The sequence below is a fragment of the Lepidochelys kempii genome, chromosome 8 (genome assembly GCF_965140265.1).
Source record: "Lepidochelys kempii isolate rLepKem1 chromosome 8, rLepKem1.hap2, whole genome shotgun sequence".
Lineage (NCBI taxonomy): Eukaryota > Metazoa > Chordata > Testudines > Cheloniidae > Lepidochelys > Lepidochelys kempii.
In genome coordinates, this window is record NC_133263.1 from 20,054,031 (window position 1) to 20,072,647 (window position 18,617).

General features: G+C 39.6%; 1 protein-coding gene and 1 long non-coding RNA gene across 6 annotated transcripts in view; one reads left to right on the top strand and one right to left on the bottom strand.

Moving 5' to 3' along the window:
- Nucleotides 1–18,617, top strand: part of LOC140915687 (uncharacterized) — a 38,025-nt gene that overhangs the window by 2,364 nt on the left and 17,044 nt on the right. The window contains exon 2 of the long non-coding RNA XR_012160246.1: nucleotides 7,413–7,875. This is a non-coding gene — a long non-coding RNA (uncharacterized lncRNA). The remainder of the gene's footprint in view (nucleotides 1–7,412; nucleotides 7,876–18,617) is intronic.
- CPEB4 (cytoplasmic polyadenylation element binding protein 4) overlaps nucleotides 11,241–18,617 on the bottom strand; it is a 185,787-nt gene continuing 178,410 nt past the window's right edge. For all 5 annotated transcript variants that reach the window (XM_073355775.1, XM_073355773.1, XM_073355772.1 and 2 more), the window contains 3 exons: nucleotides 18,417–18,531; nucleotides 17,936–18,117; nucleotides 11,241–14,528 (listed from right to left, as the gene is read on the bottom strand). In XM_073355775.1, the coding sequence (XP_073211876.1) occupies nucleotides 14,301–14,528; nucleotides 17,936–18,117; nucleotides 18,417–18,531 (525 nt within the window). In that variant the 3' untranslated portion in view covers nucleotides 11,241–14,300. The remainder of the gene's footprint in view (nucleotides 14,529–17,935; nucleotides 18,118–18,416; nucleotides 18,532–18,617) is intronic.

Here is an 18,617-nt window from a genome sequence, read left to right on the forward strand (position 1 = left end):
GGATGAGGCCTATGATTCCTAAGTTTAAAAAGCCATTTTAATAGCACCTGGACCGTCAAAATAAACAGTGCAGTTGAAAGGAAAGTGTTGGTCAAAAATATTCCACAAGATGGCAGCCTTACCTACATGAAAGACACCATTTCAGTTAAATCAGCGTTGCTGTGGGAACCAGGGGATGAAATAATTAAAGACAATAAATCCTTCCCCAAGGTACCCAGGATTTCATGCTATTTTATACATTGTAGATAAAGGGCATTTTGTGCGTGTGTGCGTGTACATGAAAAACAGGAAACAACCTGTGGAAACAGCCTGATATTTTGCCAAAAATAATATTTATTTTCCCATGATAAATGCAGTTATTGTGGCCTCCACATACACATATAATAAAAATGAGATCATGTGAATGCAGTACAATTATCAGCTGAACTACTATCAATGAATTAAAAAAAATACCTCCCCGTTATGTCAAACAGACAGGTAGGGCTAGTAAAGTTCCTGATGAGTTAACAAACTTGAGTTCTGTCAATTCCAGATTTGAGGGCTGCTCCGTTAAGAATGCTCTGATCTCAGAGTGCAACTCTAAGACTGTCTGGTGAGAGAGTATAAGGAGGGATTCTGAGATACAAAGGTCTCAAACCATGTAAGCAGGCATTTATCCCAATCGATAAACATTAGTAGCACCCATTTTGATTATAGAACTGTTTTACACTTAACATGAAAACTTGATGATGCATATTTCTGGCTATGAGTTCAGTTTGCCAGCTGGCACTCAACATCCCTCCTATAGTCCCTTCAATAGCTCTGTGGATGACAGTTACAAGAGGCTTGCCAAATGGATGGTATGGTCAGCATCTGTGCTTTATGCTGTTCTTTCATTCTTCACTATTTCCAATGCATATCCTTCATGGGACAAGTTCTGTCCATCCTTCCCACCAATATGTTGCCAGAAGCAAACTTGATTTTGATAGAAACCTCAGTGCAGCACTCCATTTTGCATCTGCTGTTATTTTCAGGCAAAACTGATGCCATATAAAGTCTTTATAGTTTTGCAGGTGCAAAAGGGGAGTATGCTTCCCAATATCTCCAGAAGTGGGAAAACTAACCTGTTTTTAGATATTCAGAATTCATATAGCCTCCTTCTTCACAAGGGGCTTTGATGTTAGTGTTTAGTTCTTAACCATTGTTTTTCCTTCCTAAGTTTCTAGTACAGCTTAGGTTTTCACTAACGTATATGGGAGCAGTGCAAACTCCCATGTTTTGTGATCACTATTTCTCAGCCAAAAAATTTCAGTGAAGTAATTTCCATCTAATTATTTACCATTTGACAGTGTTTGTGGGGAAGGCCATGCCCAGAGCTGAGATTACAGGATCTTTCTTCTGCAGGAGTCATAGCTGTGTGGAGAGTTGTTTAGCACATGCATGCAAACTGCAGCCATGCTGAACTCCATGTAGCATGATGGCTGCATCCTGCTGTGAGACAGTTGCTCTGGTGAGCTCTTTCATCCTCTTTTAGTTGGAGGCTGCATTATCAACTCAGGTGAAGTGGCATCAGACCAGAGCTGAGTGCTGTTTATAAGCATCAGTGATGCAACTGTGCTTAGGGTCTGAAGCTTAGGCTTGCAGCCTCTTACGTGTATGCCATAGAGGGAACAGCACTAGCCATACTATTTTTGAGCTTGGTCAGTGGTCTTGGTCTAAGAGTTATTTCTATAGGCACAAATGTAAGAAAGTGTTTTATCAACCCATACAACACAGGAAATTTATATCTGCATAGAATCGTAGGACTGGAAAGAACCTCAAGAGGTCATCTAGTCCAGTCCCCTTCACTCATGGCAAGACTAAGTATTATCTAGAGTAGTGGTTTTCAAACTGTGGGTCGGGACCCCATTTTAATGGCCTAGACTTGCTCTGGCCTGGGACAAAAGTCTGAGGGCTTCAGCCCTGGGCATTGGGACTCAGGGACCGTGCCTGGAGCTGAAGCCCTTAGGCTTCAGCTTTGCCCCCACCCAGCAGGGGCTCGGGCTGGCTCAGACTTTGGTTCCCCCTCCTGGGGTTGTGTAGTAGTTTTTTTTGTCCGAAGGGGGTCACTGTGCAATGAAGTTTGAGAACCCCTGATCTAAACCATCCCTGACAAGTGTTGGTCTAACCTGCTCTTAAAAATCTCCAAAGATGGGAGATTTCACTCCCTAGGCAATATTGTCTCATTTGTTCCCCTGTAATCCCCCGTTCTCTCTATCCATCTGCTATCTCTGGTCTTAGATTTAGATTGAAGATCGTTAGGGGGGCAGGGACTGTATGTTTATATGGACCCTAGCATGATGGGGTCCTAGTCCAGTACTAGGGCTCCTAGGCACATACAAAAAATAACGATAACGTTATACACCAGGGATTGGCAACCTTTGGCACGTGGCCCACCAGGGTAAGCTCCCTGGTGGGCCAGGCTAGTTTGTTTACCTGCCTCGTCCACACGTTTGGCCAATTGCGGCTCTCAGTGGCTGCAGTTCACCGCACCAGGCCAATGGGGGCTGCGGGAAGTGGTGGCCAGCACATGCCTCGGCCCGCGCTTGCTTCCTGCTTCATGATCGGCCCAGCCTGAGGACGGGTCAGGAAACAAACTGGCTCTGACAACCAGGGGTCTTACCCTGGCAACCCGCATGCCAAAGGTTGCTGATCCCTGTACACAGATTCTGGAGAATCTGCATTTTCATTTTTTTAAAGTAAATTTCTAGCACACATGGTTGTGAAGAAAGCCTTCCAAATTGTAACCAAGTGTAAACCCATGCAGTGTTGTCAGTCTAAAATAGTAGTTGTGAGAGGTGAGAACACACACACACACACACATCCACCCACCCACCCCCCCTTTCTGGTTTATCTTGTTACAGCATGAACGAACTTCTTTTCTACATGCAAAAGTTGTACTGTTTTAACTATACCAGATAAAGCAGTATAAACTCCTAGTGTAGATGCAGTTACGTTTTCTACTGGTATAGCATTCCCATAAGGGACGGGGAATGATCTATTTCAGTATGAGGCACCTTTATACCAATAAAACTGCATCCACACTGTGGGCTACTGGTATAACTATATCAGTAACAAAAAAATCTCACCCCTAACCAAAATAGCTGCGCTGCTACAAAATGGGTGCGTAGACAAGGCCTTCAGCCTAATACAGACACTGATTCTCAGCCTTGCCTCTTTCAGTGCCAATCATGGAACGGGGGAAAGAGCGGCTGTGAATCCAAGGGGATGGGAATTAGGAGTTGCTGTGGGAAAGGAAAAGGAATGGATATAAAAGAAAAGAAAGAGGGGAAATGATAGTGAAAGAAGAGAAACAAAGGGCAGAACTAGCAGTTGGCCTAAGGGAGGTAGGGGTACATTTTCCCACTAAGTGATGCTGAACATGACAGAAAGGTACTGAACAAATAGTAAACAACAAAGTTTATTTAGTACATAAAAGCCTGAACCTCCCCTGGAGCTTTTTGCAAATCTCTCATTAAATGAGTGGGCCCATGGACTATAACCAAAACTGGAATTCAGCCCTCACCTCACAAGAAGTTTAACATCTCTGGTTTAGAAGTTTATGAGTAGGCTTGGAGGGATTAGATTATTGAAAAACGTTAATTTCACCATACACACACAAACTGACAAAAAATATTTCCAATTGCTAATCTAAACATACAGATTGGCAAAACAAATGCTGCTTGAAAACTTAGTTTGATTTAAGGCTATTTATTTACTTTGTATATTTTGTCATGTGATGTTGACAGTTTGTGTTTTAATAGTTATAAAGCTTTCACTTTTTGAATCCGTGTCTACTGTCATTAAATAACTGTCCAGCCCTCCATACATTTTTCACAACTGTGGAAATTTAAATCAATAAAAATTGGAAAAATGCTTACAAATAAACATTGGTATTATCCATTGGAATTATTTAAAAAAAATCAAATTCTGCCAAGCCTGCCTATAATATAACAAGTGAAGCATACCAAAGTCAAGTGAAACCGCAGGGGAATTTAGATAGACAAACTGATCACCAAAACTGAAAATATCTAAGGCAGTGTTTCTCAAAGTTTTTGATACCAGGAACCAGCTTGCTGCCTTCCTAAACTGTCAGGGAGCTCTCAGGGTCCACGTCCCAGTCATTAAGAAACACTGATCTAGGGCACCAGGATTAACAGTTTTAGAGAGGTAGTTGTGGTCTATTAGTTAGAGTAGAAGACAGAGACAGCACTACAGTTCTGTTCCCAGTTTTGTCATAGACTTTGAGACACCTTGGATAAATTACTAGCATTTAACCTCTCTCTGCTTTAGTTTCCTAATTTCCAAAGTGAGAATAATGATGCTTTTCCCCCCATTTACATCTAGGGGGGCTGGAATGCTAAGTTTTATTACTGTTTGTCTTGGAAAAAATGTGATGAGATCTTCAGTGACCTCACAAGTGGTAAAATTAATTTTTACACGAGGTACAACACTGCACTGCTCTTCTTAACACTATGCTGGGGACAGTGCTTGGGTATAGATTCAGAATGTGAATCACTAAATCACCAGCAATACATTTGGCAGTATACTAGGTTTTCCAGGGCCTTCTGTTCAAGTACCGAAAGTCTGAGGTTTCTTAGCTTGTGCGATCTAACATGATCACAGCCCAAGATTTGGCTGCTGGCTAATGTAGTATTGATGGCACAGGTTCTATACATCAGACTGGATGTGTGAGATGATTCCATTTGAGTACAGTAATAAATATCAGTGAGTACACTTGTTCCTCAGCACCCCATCTGCCTTGTTTAACCATGAAAGATCTTCGCAGTACTGTTTCAAATCCTTACAGTCACATATGTCTCAGATGACATAAGGATGGTGCCAAAAGAGAACAGAGTGGAGCATCTGTCTTGGGAGCTTTCTCTGCAAAGAAAATTATAGCAATCGCCGCTTTGTTCTGCTGTCAACATCGAGTCAAAAAGACAACCCTCTGAAAAACTGACCTTTGAGCAAATTTTCTTGCTATTGATTAGAGAACGGAGTTGATTCCGCCAATGTGTACAGAGCAGCATCTGCCTGTGAACAGCTGGTCCTGCTGAAGCAAAGCTGGGGGCAATTCTATGCTGCTTATATTATGAACACTCCTATAAGTGCCACATATACAGTGAGCACTGCAAAACTAAAATTTGAGTTTCAAATATAAATCCAATAAAAGGACATTTTTAGGCCCCAATCCAAGAAAGCACTTAAAAGCATATGCACATATTCATCTACAGGACAGCACTTAAGCACATGCTTAAAATTAAGTACTGTCCTGAATAAGGGTGCTTTTAAATCAGAGTCTTAATTATTTCACCTGCATAACAGGGTATATATCTCAGAGCAAATTAGTTTATATGACTCAGCAGCAGATTGGGATGATTTGGATTAAGTGAACATTTGAAAACTGTCTTGGAATGGGACAACTTTTAAATGCATTACAATGTGTGTGAATTCATACCCTTCAGAGATGACCAAACTACATCACAGTTAATGTGACACACTGTGTGAACAGCCACAGTTCTGTATATACTGACACTACCATTCTGCCATCTAAATCGTTTCACCATTCTTCACGCATAACTCCGCATGAAAAGTAATCTGACCCATTCCACAATGTGGAAATGCCCAGTGACAGATTTTTATTTATATCAAAGTCTAAGAAGGGAACACTGCAGCAACAAAATTCATAGAATTTTAATGCAAAAGGAAAAATGCATGTTCACAAAGTGCTGACAATGAATAGATTGGTATTAGAGACCATCTAGCAAATGTGGACTGGATGGTTTAAGGAACTGGTAATGAAACATGGAGCCTTTCAGTTCATGGATACCCATTCAAATCTCAGGTAGTCAGTTGTTACCAAAAATAGTTACTCTGATAATTTGTAATGATCGCATGTGAAGTGAGTGGATAGTCTCACTCCATTTCCAAATGGAGGGGTATACACTTCACAAAGTCACCACCACAATGGCTCCCTTGTTAACAGTTCCAACTAAAACTCCAGCCATTAAATAGGCATGAAGCCTGATATACCCTTAGAGGTTGTCCCTCCAGGGCAGCCCTTAGACATGTTGTTTATACACCCACTAGCTGTGTTATTCTGGATCTACTCTGTGGCCAGAGGACTTCCATCTCACAGTTTATCAAGCCAGTATCTTTCACGACCACTGAAATAACTTTAAAAAAAAAATCAACCTGTGTTTTGTCAGAAAAAAAAAAACAGATCTATTTTCATGGTCTGCAGAGACAGCTAAAGTGGCCCCCTGGAAGTTTGCCCTCTTACGTTAACATATTTGAACCAAAAAGAAAAGGAGTACTTGTGACACCTTAGAGACTAACCAATTTATTTGAGCATGAGCTGTGGCTCACGAAAGCTTATGCTCAAATAAATTGGTTAGTCTCTAAGGTGCCACAAGTCCTTTTCTTTTTGCAAATACAAACTAACACGCTGTTACTCTGAAACATATTTGAACCAGTATCATAAATTTAGGCCTGCATCTTAGAAGAATTCTACCATAAAGCCAGCAGGGGAGCACAAAATTGTCATCCGTTCCATAGCCATGGTGGGTACTGGGGTTTCTCTATCTCCTCAGTGATGGATTTAAAAAAAAAAATGAAATCTTTAGAATCCAGAGGACTTCCCGTTCCAAGCAAAAATAGGTACATAAGCTACAATTTGCCTTGAAAGCAGGTGATATTTGACAGCATGAAAGAGTGTTTAGTTTCAGTTAGATTCTCTCCAGAACCACCTCTAAATGGGGATTTAGGATGCAATCTATTTAAATAATCAAGTCAGTCTTTTTTCAAATTAAATTTATACAGCTGAAGACAGCTGCATGTATATTCTCACCCTAGAGACTGCTTTTTTGCCTTATATATCTCACACACACACAATCATCTTATTTTACACATTGGAAGAGATGTCAGTGTTTTTCCCTCATCTGTCCTTTCTAATGCTATTTGTCTTGATTTCCATTAGGGAAGAAGTGTGCTTTTTGGACTATGGTCTGAGCAGGCTTTCATAGCACTGAATAAATATGAGTTGAAGAATCATAATAGACATTTGCTAAACAAACAGTTTCTTCTGAGCAATCAGTCTGGCAGCAAAAAGAGCCTTTTTAAAGTATCCCATTTGATGAAAATCTACACTATAGGTTTGTCTTCCCCTCCAAAATGAATCTCTCTCAACTGATGTGGAAAAATATCAGCTCAGTGAGTGAATGTGGTATCCCAGAGAAAAATGTGATTTATTGTTGTGTTCAATGAACAGTTTGTGCAAAGGAAAATACTTACCAAAGATTTATGTGCTGAGGTGGTGTTGGAGTTCTACCTATCACGTGCATCTCCACCTTCTAATGCTTGCCCGTGATATTTCATTTTAATTGTTTCAGGACAGAATCAGTTTCAAAAGGACCTTGATAAATCTGCTTCCCTAGAAAGCTGCTTCTAAGCAAGTCAACTTCAGCAACAGCCGCACACACCAGCAAAAGCAACAACTTTCATTTTGCAACGTGTATGACCTTTGGGCAGTCACTTCAACTCATTGTGCCAGCTTCCTTATAATAGAGGTAATAGTGCGTATGTACCACACCTGAGTGCCATGAGGTTTAGTTCATTAAGTTTATAAAGTAATTTGAGATGCTCAGATGGAAGGAGCTAAAGACAGTTTATTAACATCACAACTAAAATATACACCCAGTCCCCCGCCCCCCCAAAGTCAGTTAGGTCAGTGTTTCCATTCTAATAAATAACTTTTTGCTAATGCTTTTCCACATGAATTCCTATGAATCAGGCACTATTTGGGCAGGAAGACTATTGATACAGCATCAGAAGATAACAGAAATCCACATTCAGGTACTAAGCTTCCTTTATGTTCATGATACTTTTTTTTTTTTAATCACTTGCAGATAAAGCATTCCCCTTCCTTCCCCCCCCATTTTCTAAAAGATTGTTTTCTCTTGAAAGTGGGTGTTAGGCTGGTGTGCGAACAATTTTTTTTTTTTTGTACGTCAAACCACCTCTAATCCATAACAAAACAGCAACAGAAGGAAAGGAGCTATAATTAATACTTATGTAAAGAGGCACGTCACATGCCAGAGAACGGTTGATGCTGTCTGGGACTATTTGGCTGGCACAAAATGCTGTAATGAGGAATTAATTACTAAGGAGACATTCACATTTTTCTGTAAATTTGTGCTTATGACCCAATTAGACTGCTGACCATTGTCTTTAAAATATCTGTTTTGAGGGGATGGGTGACAAGCTAGTTAGTTAGTTGAGGGACTCTCAGTATTAAGTCTATTAATGAAAACTTTGTTTAAACAGGACATTGCTTAAAAGCATTAACTTTTCCTTATGTACACATCTTCTGAAGCCAATGTGAGTAGACCTCAATCCTGCAGGGCATTGAGCAGCCTCAACCGCCAATGAAAGTTGCCCAGCACCTCATATAAGATGCTCAGCACTTGGCAGGACAGATCCTCTTAAATTGAAACCTATGTACCTACGTCATGGTATAGGAAATTAATTGCTCAGATGAGCAGCTGATTTACATGCAGAGAGTAGGATTGTGGGGAACAGAGCTATCACAAAAGGCATGGATTTGAGTCTTTCACTGGCAAAATATTCTGTACTATTTTGGGGAGTTTCTGTATTTTCTTGGGAGGCATGCACACAGATTCCAAAGCATGGTTCCACCAGGTGGAAAGCAACTTCCTTACCGGACAATTCAGATTCTCTACAGTTTGGATATTCTTAGCACAGTGAGAATGCTTAAGCTATTTGGGGGATCCAGAGTACTGAAGTGGTGCCAATTAAAATCCCTTGTGAAGCTCCGTGAGAGAGAGATAGCAGAAGCTACAGCCCTACATGTCTAAATTTTAACACAGGTCTACACTATGGGGGGAAAGTCGATCTAAGCTGTGCAATTTGAGTTACTTTAGTAGCGTAACTCAAGTCGACATAGCTTAGATCGCCTTATTGTGGGGTCCACACTACTCTGTCGACAAGAGACACTCTTCTCATTCCGGTGGAGTACCCGAGTAAATGGGAGAGCGATCTGCAGTCAATTTAGCGGGTCTTCACTAGACCTGCTAAATCGACCCCCGGTAGATCGATCACCACAGCGTTGATCCACCGGTAAGTGGAGACAAGCCCTTCGTGTTAAACAGTCTCCACTGTAAAGCCCCTTAACAGACTTGTCTATAAAAAGCTTTAGTCTTTTCCCCCCTCAGAAGCTTCGAAGTGTGTTAGGGGTAGAGGTTAATCTACAAGGGCCTTTGTCTGTCCATTCCATGCTTGGCTCTAGCCCAGATTTGGCCAAGCCTTTTTGACATGGTTCGCACGGTCTGAGGCTCTGCACTGCCAATGGCTCGGGGCTGTTCTCCTCATTAGATGTGTTGCCTGCCCAGTTAGGTTTAATTCTCAGCCAACATTCCATTATTTCTGCTTTGTCCTGGGCTTGTCTTTGTCCCTGTTAATTACTAGCAGAAGGGCAGCAAGTGGAAGCAGGAGACTGAACATTTGGCTATTACTCTTTGGCCTGGTTGACATGCTGAAGACTGCACAAATAAAAATAGACACCGAGGTGCTGAGTCTGCTTGAGGGTCACTGCAAAGTCACATGAAATTCCAGACAGTGATCTCAGACCTCCACAAGCACTGAATTCACAAAATATAACCAGTATTCAGCTCTCAAGACTGTTCTCAAAGCACACTGTTAGAGGAAAACCTGATCCAAAATGGCTAACACCTGCAGTCCTCCTCACGCAATGCTCCCAATTTATGGGCTTGATTCTGTAGTATTGAGCAGCTTCTACTCATGCTGATTTTACTGAGGGCACCAGCAGTTTTTACCACCCGTTAGCATCAATCTCTAAGTCCACAGAAGTTTTGACTTGAGTAGGGACTGCAGGATTTGGCCCTAAGGATGTAGCACATTGTGCACTCCATCAAAATCACATTCCAGGCCCTACAGGGCTTCAACCAGCCGAACAGTAAAACAGTGTTTCCACAAATGGCTGCTGCTTTTAGTGTTTTAAAATAAAAAGGTTAAGAAGAAATTTGAATTAAAAGTTTTATTCATTCAACATCTCACATTACAAATATTTAAAAATTATATGCATACTGGTATAAATAGTCATTTGCAAACTATTTAATAACATTAATTTTCCACTAGCACTTCAACAAATGAACTCTTTAAAAAAAGTAACTTGTGTTATATAACTTAGAGTAGAACATACAAAAATATGAACTTAAATGTGAAAATTACTTTAATAAAAAATGAATTACCCTTATTTAAAATGCTATAATAAATACTACAACCTCCCCATACACAGTAAAAACTATATGGAAATTCAGCCAAGTAGTACAATTAACTGACATACTTAAATAACTTTTCCTTCTGATAATATGAGCAATACATTGGGGGGAAAACATATTAGGGATTAGTAAAAACTAGACACCCACTTGCTAAAAGTTTCACGTCCAAAAAATATAACAAAAAAATCTGATGAAAATTATAAAAACTAATTATACTTTAAAATTTAAAAATATAAAAAATAAAACAGTTGAATACAATATTGTCCCAATTCTTACAATGCTATCAATCACAGTAGCTTTAAAATAAGATAATAAAATAAAGCAAATGACCAAACCTCTTTTATTCCTTTTTTTAAAAATAATCTCAAATTTACATTAGTAGAAAGATTGATTTCTGATTCTTTTCTTTAGAAACACCAGCAAGAAAGAGGATTTACTAGAACAGTAGAAAATGACATTTTTAAATGTCTGCAATTAAAAACAAAGAATTACACTGCAAAGATCTTCCAGAAGTCTGAAATAAGTATTGCACATAACTTGAAGTTAACTTGCCACAATTCATCACATTCAAGTTTTAAATCACCTTTTAACAGAAGGTTTTAACTCTTCAAAAACAAAAGGGGTGAATTATCAAGTCTTTCCAACAGCATCCTTATAAAACGCTAGATTCATTCACTGCAAGTTTTAAATTTGCATTCTGCAGAGGTCTGTGTATGGAGAAGTATATACTATACCAAAAAGCATGGGGCAGTGGGGGGTCCTTTACATATAAAGTAATCAGAAACACTTTATTTTACACTGCAAAAATAACCATGTAATTACTCTGTAACTACATTGTAAATACATGGCCAGTGCCATGCTAGCGTGATAGAACTACAGGCCTAACCCTTTTGCAAACTGAAGTGATACCCGAAGATTTGTAAGCTAATTGCATGTTAACTATGTTTGGAGTGACATGGTAACTCCAACTACAAATCCCATGTAATCAAAAGGACATGTAATCACTATCTAAGTACAGAGTAATATATGTAATTGTTTATGCCCTGTAAATTGAAGTGTAACCAAATAATCTGTAAACACGCTTGTCACACAATCACAAGTGAATATTAGTAGAATAACAGTTTCTTACATTAGTCATGCATACTAACATTACATGCCTGCCACATAGCAGGCTTGCTTTTATTTCTTTAAATATAATTTAAAAGAGCAGACACCTTTCTGCATCAAACACCTAACATCAATTTGTTATTAATATTAAAAATGGCTAAACATTCACCAAAAACATCTGCATTTGTGTATAATTTTTAAAAACTTAGTAAGAAGCGGTAGACAATTTTGATGTTACTTTACTTTTAAATTTCTACACTACACTTATGCATTTAATTTTTGAGGGTCTAAAGACTGTCATTTGTCACTTTCATGCTTTTTTTCTTCTTTAATTCTCAACTTTACATATACTATTTCTTAAATTATATGTACACCAAATACATGGTGCTGGGCTAAGATGTTTAAGCAACATGCTTTCTTTTCTCTGCAGATTCTAAAATAGCATTGCCAGTGCACAACATCCATAATTCAAAATGTATGCAGAGCACTGAAATGTATAAAAAGCAGAATATAAGAAAATAAAATTTATTAAAATTATTTATATTAAAAAATGAAGTATATGAAGATCTCTCAGTAATAAAAGTACAAAAAGCTACTCTTTGCAATATGAAAAATTGAGGTATTGCATAAAGAGATATCCCGTCAGTGAAAAGTGTGCCTAAAAATGCTCACTGTTGGAAAAACAAGATATACAAAAGTAGTGCATAACAAATATACATTATGTGCATGACAAAATAAGTTAGCTACAAAAACACTGTACCGAAATTCAGCAGGTCATGTACAAAGGGAAAATTATTATTCAAAGCTAGTTCTCAAACAGTGTTATTTCTTGTAATGTTAACCCATCTCACCTATTTACTGGGTAGGATCGGCACAATATCACACCCCAAGCCACCTAACAAGCATTAAAAAAATTAAAAGGAACATTCCAACTATAATTATTATGGACTTCAGAGAAAAAAAGTCCCTGACAATCTACACAAGAGCACTCTCCATTTGCATTACTGTTGTCAATATTTTCAGGGATTTCATTAAAAGCAGCTCCCTTTCTTTACTTGACTAGTAGACAGCAAATGTCTCCATTTTGACCTTTGGAACTTAATAAGGTATAGTTCATTAAAGCCTGTATTGAAAATAAAAACTGCTTCTCATAAAGATAATCTTGAGGGTTAGGGGGCTCACAGAGTAGAAGTTTTCTGCAGCGCTGAGGCAAATCTTTGGTTTGAGAGAATCTAGGATGGTACCATGCCAGTCAGACAGTTTAGAAGATTGCCATTGGATTGGTTTGTTTTGCACACTTCTACACAATCATTTTAAAAGTTGACCAGGGCATTAGTTAAAATCAAGTTTGGAAGTTGATGCCCCTTCTAGGGCATCAAGAGACTATTTCAAACAAAACCCCCACCTCACCCTTAAGCATTCAGTTATCTATCATGTATTGTGTTAATGCTTCTCAAGCTGGAGTTTATTTATAATAAAGCATGCATTAACTTAGCAAAGTTGGCACTTCAGACACCTGTAATTCTTTATTTCCCCATGCGAAGTTCTGAAGAAAAGGATTCTTAGTTAGGATTCTCTCTGCAGGAAGAGTAAGATAGGCATATGCCTCTTTGCACAGATTTACACACTTATTAGTTCAGCAAACAGTGCAAAACAGACTTAGAGACTACTTAGCTTTGTCCTATTTATGCTTTCTACCTTATAGCTAGCTAGCTAAGTTAGAGGATATTAAAACTGACTTTACATCCAAGAGTAAAACCAATTAGCAGCCAATTTTTAGTCTGTGATACAGTGGAACACCAGAACTTAAGATAAAATCAGTGATATCCTTGAGGTATCTTATTTTTCATGTCAAAATGGAGAGCAAAGGCTGGCCCCTGATGAATGTTAGTATATTAGGATATAGAGTTATATATAACCATCAAAAATAAAATCTATACATTTGTCCTTAAGGAGAGGAAATGCCAGTTTACTAGTTGTTATTACTCTAGCTTTGGTAGAATTTCTAGGGCAGTAACCAGACAATTGAGTTCTCTCTCTTTTTAATGAAAAGTAATAAGTGCACTCCCGCCCCACCACTCCACTCAGTAGTAATGTTACCCAACTTTTATATTTGGGAACCTTTAAAAGGTAATTGTTTTGATAAAAATATACTAAGCTCTGCCTAGCTGATTAAGTACTTTGGATGTGGTTGAAAGTCAGAGACATGGTGAAATATATCCTGTGCTAAAAATTCAGCCTCAAAACCCTTAACGTAAGTAAAAATAATTGTTATAATGCTGCTTCAACCTTGCTCATGCATTTTTTGTTGCTTTAAACATGCTCTTTCCTAGGCAGTTACTAGCTTCTTTCATTGCTGTAAAATTTAACGGTAAGAAAAGGCAAAAAAACAGGCTTCCCTTGGCGGGGCGAAGGAGGGGAGTGTCAGAACAGACTGATAGTGTTATTGTTGCATGGTTATTTTAATAAAAGTATTCTTATGTTTTTTATTAACAATAATTTAATTAAAAAAACAAAATACTCTATTTCATTTCTCTTTTCTTAAGATTCATAGACTCTCTCCTCTATGAAAATGTTGCATGAAGTAAGTGTCCTCTTGATACCAAGGACAAGAGGATGTAACTTACATGCAACATGTTACCAATACGAAAAGGAGTTCCCAATACAGTTTTCAATGACAAGATTCTACAAAATACCCATATTATAGGTCATTCTTTCATTATACTATTGTTAAATTACAGACTACTACAAAAGGACATGCTATCTTGAATAAGGGGGATGGCGGGGAGGGGATCAGGATAACAGAAGAGTGCACTTATTTTGAGGCCTGCATATGAGCACTGCAGTAATCTTTTAGTTCCAGCGGAATGAAATATGTCTTGGGCGATCTCCTCCCTCCTTCACCAGGGGCTTGTGGAATTCCCTGCCAGCGCGTGAATGGATAGCAGCCCAGCAATATTCACAGTAATACTGCAGACAGGTAACATTAGCACAGAAAAATGGAGCAAATTTTCCACCACAACGGGCCCCCTGACATTCATCACACAGCTGATCATCCAAGACATATGGCTTAACTTCCACCTGCATTCAAAACACAAGAAAGTTTACAATACTTAGTAACTGTGCAGTTGATACCCCCAATGTATGCTATTATTTATACTGTGGCAGGACCCTGATGCCCTAATCAAGGTTCTGTAGTCGTCAGTACTGCGCGCGTGCACACACACACACACGTCCTTTCCGTTCTCATTGCAGGCGTCAAAGACTGACAAAAAATAAATATAGGTTCTTTGTTTTGTTTGTTGAAAGAACAATCCTGCCCCCTTTTTACATTTGTTCAGGATTCAGTAGTTTGTGCTTTTTTGTTTTTGGTTCAGAGTCAGTTTAAGAAAGGCACTAGCTGCTGAAAATCAATGCTGAACAAGCAGCTGTCAGCACAAGGGTGAATCAATCAGTTTCGTTCCAGAACTTGTGTGAACAGGTTCATATTAAAATCAAAGGAGGATGCTGGGGATCTATTTTAAATATAGTTACAGGCATTATTATTCACAAAATTCCCTTTCAGCCAGGAATGTAAATTTACACATTAAAATTGCAGCTTAAGCACTCCAACATTTGAAAAGTCCAAAGTCCATATTTCCACTTATTTGCGAATTTCATTCACACCTTTAACAAATGATGCTACACTTAGTTTGTTTCATCTTCCTCTAGTACTTCAACTTAGTCCAGTCAGCAGTAGGAGATGTAACTGATCTACTTGTTTACTAATAGTAAGACTTGAACAGGATAGATTACACAATATAACTATACCAACTGACATTCAGGACAAGATTCTGAGCAGTAATCTAGCCCCTATGTGCCACTCTGGCACAAGAAAAAAGCCCAAAAGCACACAGATCTTCCTAGCTAAGGATTTTCTTGGTATGGAAGAGTTCTGACTATTGTACACGTAGTTCCCATGCCAATCCCTATGTAGGAAACAAGGAGGGGTAGGGAAAGGAGCATGGTCAGAGCACGCTACACTCTTGCAATTCCCAGCTAAAGACGACCCACTGGGGACCCACCAGCTGGCATATTTTCTGGAGCATAGAGAGACTGCTCTAAAGTACATTGGGAATTGGGCCAAGATAGAATAGACCGCAGATTCAGGGAGCTGCATCCAGCTCCATTGTGGTTCCTCCTCTCACCTGCATCCAAAGGAAGCCAGTCACCACTGAGAATTTAATCTATATCTGACTAGCCAGAAGAACTGCCAGTTTTATTTTGAGAAAGTAGTAAAAGTGAGCACAGAGACAACAAGCTCCCTTTTGAAAATGTGAAGGGAGGACGTGAACTGATGTCAACTATATTCTTGCCACCCTCATTGTTCAACACAGAAAGCTGAGGAAGAAAATCCTATTGACACTCTGTAGCTTCCTTTTTCTTAAGAGAAGGAGTAATGGGGAGAACCTTTCCAGGTTCCAAGAGATGGTCATAAATATGCAATCAGTGTAACTCAGTACTCTATATCTAGAAGAATATGAATGTTTTGATGCTGATCTCTGAAGTCTAGCAGTGTTTAGTTTTATTTAGTAACAATAACATTCAGCATTTTTTTTACCATTAGCACATTCAAAGTGTTCTTCTAATGAATCCTCCCAGCATCTACCATCATCCCCCCCCCATTTCTTTTTAATCACAAATGGAGAAACCGAGGCAGAGGTGATAGACCTGATTGTACAATCCTTACTCATAATAGCAAGGACTTACTAGATGAACAGTCCTACTGGCTTCAGTGGGACTATTCACCCACATGCTCACTTATGCAAGCAGAAGTTGAACAACTGGGCCTTAAGTGACTTGTTCAAAACCACAGAAGGAATCCATATCAGAGCTAAGATTAGGGCAAAGGAGTTCCTGATTCCCAGTGCCATGCTCAAATCACTGAAAGACTACCTATCACCTGTCTGCCCAGACTTTGAGCCCAGAGTGCAAGTAAAATTATAAGAGCAGTTCTGTCATCCAATGGTAGTGAGAGACTGCTGGAGTTTTAGGGAAAGTTTTTCGAAGAGAAAATGAGAGACTACACAATTGCAGAAAGAAAAACCTGAAATGTAGCACTTAATGGAGCAAAGAGTGGCAATAATGACCTGAAAGCCTGTTTCATTTATAGTCCAGAACACTGAAGCCTTTCAGATGACCAAACTGGGTTTCTTACATGTGAAGCAGACACAACAGGCAGAGGTGCACACAGTCCTGATACAACTGGCACACTAATTTCAGGTACATTAGAGTGAGGACAACTGTGCTCCTTCTTTAATTGTCTCTTCTTTAAAAAGTTAACTTGACATGACAAAATACTGAAACCGCTAAGGCAGGTGGGGAGAGTTGTTATGAGGCTATACCAGAATACTTACAGTACGCTGTACAATGCACTCCTATGATGCTCTTTTGGGAACATTCCCCAAATTTCCTGCCTTAGCAGTCACCTACCGGGGTCAGGAAGGGATTTTTCTCCCCCAATGTATTTTTGCTGTTGGGTAGGGTGATTTTTTTTTTTTTTTGGGTTCTCCTTCCTCTGAAGCATCAGAAATGGTCACCGTTGGAGATGGGACACTGGAGGAGATAGGCCAGTGCTCCGAGGTGGCACCGAGCAGAGTCTCTCCCAGGTGCTTGGCTAGCTGGTTCTAGCTCACATGTTCAAGATATAACTGATTGCCATATGTGGGGTCAGGAAGGAATTTCCCCCAGATCAGATTCAAAGTGACCTTAGAGGGATTTTGCCTTGCCCCGACAGGTGGGTCACTTGCCAGGACTGTGTGTCTATATGCCACTTAATTCCCTACCATTGCAGGGACCTCTGGCATTGGTGCACCTCATAACCAGTCTAGTCTTCTGTGGGCTGTAACATTTTGGTCTAATTTCAGTTTCTTAGTTTAGTGTGCAGGTGCTGGGTGGTTTTAGTGGCCGAAGTTATACAGAAGGTCAGACTAGATGATCTGGTGGCCTTTATGACTATTTACATATACACACACACACAACCACCCCCCTCCCTCCTGGCCTCCATGACTGTACACCCACACGCACACACACCCCAACAGATTCTGCCTATCCTTTATGCTGGTGCGCAGTGGAGGTGGGGAAAGAGCAAGAACTGCTCCCTCTTTCAAGAATGCTTCAGTCCATCCCTCTGCCCCAGCCTTCAGAGTCAGACAGCCTAGCAGTGGGAGTATTCTATATCCCTGTGAAGGGGTATGGCAGCTGGCATGATCTCTTCCCCCCTGTACCAGGAAGTTCAAGGATGTATTTTACCTCTAGGTTACCTCCCAGCGCACCATACACTATGACTGCTCCTTTTTCTGGGCTGTGCTAACATGGCACAATGTAAATCTAAGCATGCAGTAAGTCTGAATGTAACATTTATAATCTTCACAATGAAACATTGATATTTATATGGAAACAACATATTTCTAGAGAAGACACTGAACAAAATGTGCTTTAGCCCTTACCCGTTTATCTATCTCTCCATGCTGCAGCTGAACAAAGCGGGCACTGATAGCAGCTATGTAACTTTGTTGATTAGAAAATGCAACCCGCCCAGCTCCTTTTGGGTATTTCAGCTCAGGATCTGTGTCAATTCCAGCGTAGCATACACCTCCATACAGCCGGTCCATTATCATTGCAAGCTCCACTAAAGCAGAAAACACAAACACAGTTAGGTAGATTTTTATTTTCTAAATCCCCTTTCTTCCATTCTAAGCATCGAATGTGCACGTTTATTTGTACTCCTGTCTCTAGCTACAGTTACATAGCATCAGCAATACTTACATTTTTCAAACACTAATATATGTTTTGTATGTTTAATATACAATACATTTTTTCTCCCGAGATGCCCTGCTGAAAAAACTCCCAGGGTTCTCCCAAAGCAGTAAGGCTGATTGTACAACATGCCAGAATTAACATGCCAAAGCTGCAACACATGTAGTATACCTGCTCGTAATGGCCGAGGAACACCACCAACAAAAATAGTTTTTCGTGGATCAAGAGGCTGCGAACCATCCATCACGAAGTCACTATCACTGAGATTCCAAGGCCTGATCTGAACCTATGGCCAGAAAACAAACTTGTTTACTGTTCCTAATTCAGATTAAGAGTTGAGGTAAGTATTTTAGCAATATCAACTGTCAGTTA